The sequence below is a fragment of the Priapulus caudatus genome, unplaced genomic scaffold (genome assembly GCF_000485595.1).
Source record: "Priapulus caudatus unplaced genomic scaffold, Priapulus_caudatus-5.0.1 Scaffold829, whole genome shotgun sequence".
In the NCBI taxonomy this organism is placed as follows: domain Eukaryota; kingdom Metazoa; phylum Priapulida; class Priapulimorpha; order Priapulimorphida; family Priapulidae; genus Priapulus; species Priapulus caudatus.
The window spans coordinates 64990-70477 of record NW_014577890.1 but is presented as its reverse complement, the minus strand read 5'-3'; the positions used below and the strand labels follow the sequence as shown (position 1 = coordinate 70477).

The 5488-nt window shown below is 46.2% G+C and overlaps 1 protein-coding gene across 1 annotated transcript; it reads left to right on the top strand.

Moving 5' to 3' along the window:
• Positions 1-1510: 1510 nt before the first annotated feature.
• Positions 1511-3113, top strand: LOC106813818 (monocarboxylate transporter 14-like). The gene is made up of 3 exons (XM_014818047.1): positions 1511-1568; positions 2085-2228; positions 2695-3113. The coding sequence occupies exons 1-3, from the start codon at positions 1511-1513 to the stop codon at positions 3111-3113; spliced, it is 621 nt and encodes a 206-aa protein (XP_014673533.1).
• The last annotated feature ends 2375 nt before the right edge of the window (positions 3114-5488 follow it).

Below are 5488 nucleotides of genomic sequence, written 5' to 3'. Positions count from 1 at the left end.
GATTTAACCCGAATGATATTCATTTTAGGGCAAATTTATCCATTTATAACTTGAACTATGATGTCGTTTATAAGAATTACAATCCTTTTTGCTTTTTAAATAAAGATAATAAGAAACACCCTCGGTCTGTAGCCTTGGCCTGGAAAGTGGTTTGCCGCAACTTATCAGATCGTCGCTTTGAGTGGCGCCACCGTCGTTGTAATCAAAACTGTAGTCGCTTATTTTAAAACATTTTTAATAATATTTCTAATGACGTCAATTGAACTATGAAACTTTTATGTAGCTAATTTATAATCCTAAAGTTAGCTGAAAATAAACCCTAGAACCTAGAGTAAAACTCTCCCCTTAAGTAAACGTAGGATAATGTGTTCCGTTGCTTGTTATAAATGATTACCATGCAGTCTGATCACCTAGCCGTCTGATGAAATAACTGAGAGAGATATCTAAGTGAGATAACTAAAAGAGATATCTAAGTGTGATATCTTTGAGAGAAGGATAATCTAAGTGAGATATACTGAGAGGAGATATCCAAGTGTGATATCTGAGAGAGTATATCTAAGTGAGCTAACTGGAGAGAGTAATCTAAGTTGAGATTAATGCCTGTTCCTTGCTAACGCCTCAACCAGATCCCCGCCCATGCCGCGGCAACAGGCTAGAACATTATTTACGTACTGTTTTTGATGCGTTGCCCACACACGATTATCAACTCTGCGGCACTTACTTATCTACCATCGTTCTTTTTAGATCGCTCCCATCGGTCGCCACAAACTATTTTCGCACCTCCAACCACTGTTATAAGTTCCTATCGCTGGCCAGCTTGCCGTATTCCCTAAAATATTAATTCATATTTTAATGCAAACTCTCGCCCTTTCATGCCATCTTTCCTACGTCTCTCACGTTCGTTCCCACGCGGCGGGTTCTTTCGTCACCTTCCGTGAACCATCCATAGGCCGTACAAACGACATCGACGAAGAACTTTTCTACTCGCTTCGCGGGCGCACTATCTATCGAGTGTCTCTACTGTACTAACCGGCAGAGTCACGGTACGTCGTTGATATTTCATATCATGGATCAGGCGCATGCAACTAAATCGTCTATCATATTCTTCTTCGCCGTGCGAAGTTATCGACAGCCATAAAGACTCGAAGGCGCCCAAGTTTTGTAACCGTATTGCTCGATTGTGTTTCGTCGACGATACGGAAGAGTTCATGTTCAAAACTCGAGCATCAACTTCTTTTCTCTCGCGTTGTTCGCGTGACGTCGACTCGGACTCAGCGTGGGCTGCGCCGCTATACTCACACGCACACACACAGTTCTTCGCCGACGCAGTTCGGCGAGCGACACAGCTTTGGTCGACGTCTGTCGTTCCTGCGTCGTCATATCAACAACATCACAGACAGTGCTGGTGTGCTTGTGTGCGTGTGAGTAGATTGTACGAAATGGCGGCGGGGATGGACGGAGGCCGGGCTGCGTGTACGTAGTAGCGGTTTTGCCATCAACTTCATCATTAATGGTTCAGCTGAAGGCGTACGACTGCATCATGTGTGTCGAGTTGATGGACGTACTGGGCACGAGCGCCGCGCTACGGCTGGGGAGCGCCTCGCTAACGCCATGAGCTTTCGTACTCGGTGAGTGATAGCACATCACCGTAGAAATATAAGTGTTGTGTGTGTGTTGTGTGTGGTGTGTTGTGTTGTGTGTGGTGTGTGTGTGTCTGTTGTGTGTGTGATTTGTGTGTGTGTGTGTGTGTGTGTGTGCGCGCGCGCGCGCGCGTGTGTGTATATGTGTGTGCGTGTATGTGTGTGTATGTGTATGTGTGCGCGTGCGTGCGTGCTCGCGCGTGTGCGTGCGCGTAGCATGCGTGTTGTACGCGTGCGTGTGTGTATGACCGTTTGTCACGTGCTGCTTTCGTCAGCTGCGAAATACGTTAGTATACCCACTAATACGATTTTTGACATGTATATCACTATTTACTTGTACCGACTGCGTATACTATGATATACAGTGCATACCGATACTATTCCAACCACGCTTCTACTCACTATAATTCTAACTACATTTTTTTCTATGCCTATTTCCCACAGCGCCTTTTAGCAGCATGCTCGTGAATAAATATGGCCACCGAAAAATCGTCATCGTCGGCGGCGCCCTAGCTGCCGTCGGCATGACGCTGAGCTACTTCGCTGTCGATCTCTGGATTCTATTCATTACCTATGGTGTCATCTTTGGTAAGGTATTAATGATAGAACTTGCCATGATCGTATGGTTGATAGACGTACGTTATATGTCTTGTATTACCATTATCAAATTAATATATATTATAAATAAATGATTTATTAATTAAATATTATTTTAAAATTATTGACGAACAAATATTAAAAAGTTCATATAAAATAAATATATAATACAAATATAATACAAATATTAAATCATGGTAGTGTAATCGTTCAATAAATCGATTATCTGCGCATGCGCACATCGTGCAATCATGATAATTGGATGTTTAATAAAGCCAAACAGTTCACATACTATATAAGATTTTAATGTTCGCGTGTGCGTTCGTGCGTGCGTGCGTGATAAACCATGCGTGCGTGCGTGCGTGCGTAAACCATCTAGTTACTCATCGACATGCGGCGATAAAATACGCAACCGCAACGCGACCGAGTAGCAGTAATAAATTTCTTGCTCCTCCAGGTAGCGGGGCCGGTCTCCTTATGGTTCCGTCCGTCTCCATCCTGCCGTCCTACTTCGAGAAGAGGCTTTCGCTCGCCTTTGGCCTCGTTACGGTGGGCACGGGCCTCGGCTCGTTCTGCTTCCCCTACATCGTGCAGCTACTGCTGGATGAATACGACTACCGCAATCAGTTTCTCGTCTGCGGCGCCCTCACGTTCAACGTAATTGCCGCTGGATTGGTTTTCAGCCCGCTGCGACCCAGCAGCTCAGCGGCGGCGAGTGCCGACGCTGGCGATGGCAACACACCGCGCAGCGACGAAAAATCGCGAGACAAGACTGTAGCTGGCGGCGGCAGCGACGAGAAATCGCGAGACAAGACTGTAGCTGGCGGCGGCGGCGACGAGAAATCGCGAGACAAGACTGTAGCTGGCGGCGGCTAGAGATATCTAAGTGTGATATCTGAGAGAGATATCTAAGTGAGATAACTGAGAGAGATATCTAAGTGTGATATCTGAGAGAGATATCTAAGTGAGATAACTGAGAGAGATATCTAAGTGAGTTAATGCTGTTCCTTGCTAGCTCACCAGATCTCCCGCTGGGCGGCATATCAGGCTAGGAAATGAATTTACGTGTGTTTTTATGCGTGGACACCACATTATCAACTCTGCGGCACTTCCTTACCTACCATCGTTTTTTTAGATCGCTCCCATCGTCGCCAAAACTATTTTTCGCACCTCCAACCACTGTTATAAGTTCCTATCGCTGCAGCTTGCGTATTCCCTAAAATATTAACTTCATATTTTATGCAACTCCCTTTCATGCATCTTTCCTACGTCTCTCACGTCGTTCCCACGCGCGTTCTTTCTGTCACCTTCCCGTGAACCATACCATAGGGTACAAAACGACATCGACAAGAACTTTCTACTCGGTCACGGGCGCACTATCTATCGAGTGTCTCTATGTACCTAACCGCGCAGAGTCACGGTACTCGTTGATATTTCATATCATGATCAGGCGCATGCAACTAAATCTGCCTATATCACATACTTCTTCGCCGTGCGAGTTATCGACAGCATAAAGACTCGAAGGCGCCCAATTTTGTAACCGCATTGCTCGATTGTGTTTCGTCGACGATACGGAAGAGTTCATGTTCAAAACATCGAGGCATCAACTTCTTTTCTCTCGCGTTGTCTCGCGTGACGTCGACGTCGGTCGACTGGGTCCGCTATACTCACACGCACACGCACAGTCTTCGCCGACGCAGCTTCGCCGAGCGACACAGCTTTGGTCGACGTCTGTCGTTCCTGCGTCGTCATAGCAACAACATCACAGACAGTGCGCGTGTGTGTGCTTGTGCGCGTGTGAGTAGATTGTACGAAATGGCGGCGGGGATGGACGGAGGCCGGGGCTGGGTGTACGTAGTGGCGGGTTTTGCCATCAACTTCATCATCAATGGTCATCTGAAGGCGTACGGACTCATCATGGTCGAGTTGATGGACGTCCTGGGCACGAGCGCCGCGTTGACCGGCTGGGTGAGCGGTCTCGCCAACGCCATGAGTTTCGTACTCGGTGAGTGATAGCACATCACGTAGAAATATAACTGTGTGTGTGTGTGTGTGTGTGTGGGTGTGTGTGTGTGTGTGTGTGTGTGTGTGTGTGTGTGTCGTGTGTGTGTGTGTGTTGTGTGTGTGTGATGTGTTGCCGCGCGCAGTGTGTGTATATTGTGTGCGTGATAATAGTGTGTGTATGTGTATGTGTGCGCGTGCGTGCCGTGCTCGGCGCGTTTGTGCGTGCTGCGTTAGCATGCGTTGTTGTACGCGTGCGTGTGTGGTATGACTTCGGTTTTGTCCACGGTGCTGCTTCTCGTGCAGCTGGCGAAATACGTTAGTTACCACTAATACGATTTTTGACATGTTAACATATTTACTTGTAGCCGACATGCGTATACGTATGAATATACAGTGCATCACGCATACTAATTCCCAACCACGCTTCTACTCACTAGTAATCTCAACTACATTTTTTCTATGGCCTATCTTCCAACAGCGCTTTAGCAGCGATCGCCTCGTGAATAAATATATGGCCACGAAAATCGTCATCGTCGGCGGGGCACTAGCTGTCCGTCGGCATGACGCTGCAGTACTTCGCTGTTCGATCTCTGGATTCTATTCATCTACTTATGGGTGTCATCTTTGGTAATGTATTAATGCTAGGAATCAGCCATGATCGTATGGTTGATAGTCGTAACGTTATATCTGTCTGTATTCACGCATTAGATCAAATTAATTCAATATCTTAAATAATGATTTATTAATTTAATATATTATTTAAAATTATGACGAAACAAATATTAAAAAAGTTCATATAAAAATAAATATATAATCACAAATATAATACAAATATTAAATCATGGGTAGTGGTATCGTTCATAAATCGATTATCATGCGCCTGCGCACCATCGTGGGCAATCATGGTAATTGGATGTGAATAAAGCCAAGAACAGTTCACATACTATACTAAGATTTTACATGTTGCGCGGGTGCGTCATGCGTGCGCGTGCGTGATTCCTGTGCGTGGCAGATTAAAATGCATCTAGTTACTCATCGACCATGCGCCGATAAAAATACGCAACCGCGAACGCGACCGAGTAGCAAGTAATAAATTGTCTTGCTCCTCCAGGTAGCTTGGGCCGGTCTCCTTATGCGTTCCGTCCTCTCCATCTGCCGTCCTATTCGAGAAGAGGCTTTCGTCTTTGCCCCGCCTTTGGCCCCGTTACCGTTGCTGTTGGGCACGGGCCTCGCTCGTTCTGCTTCCC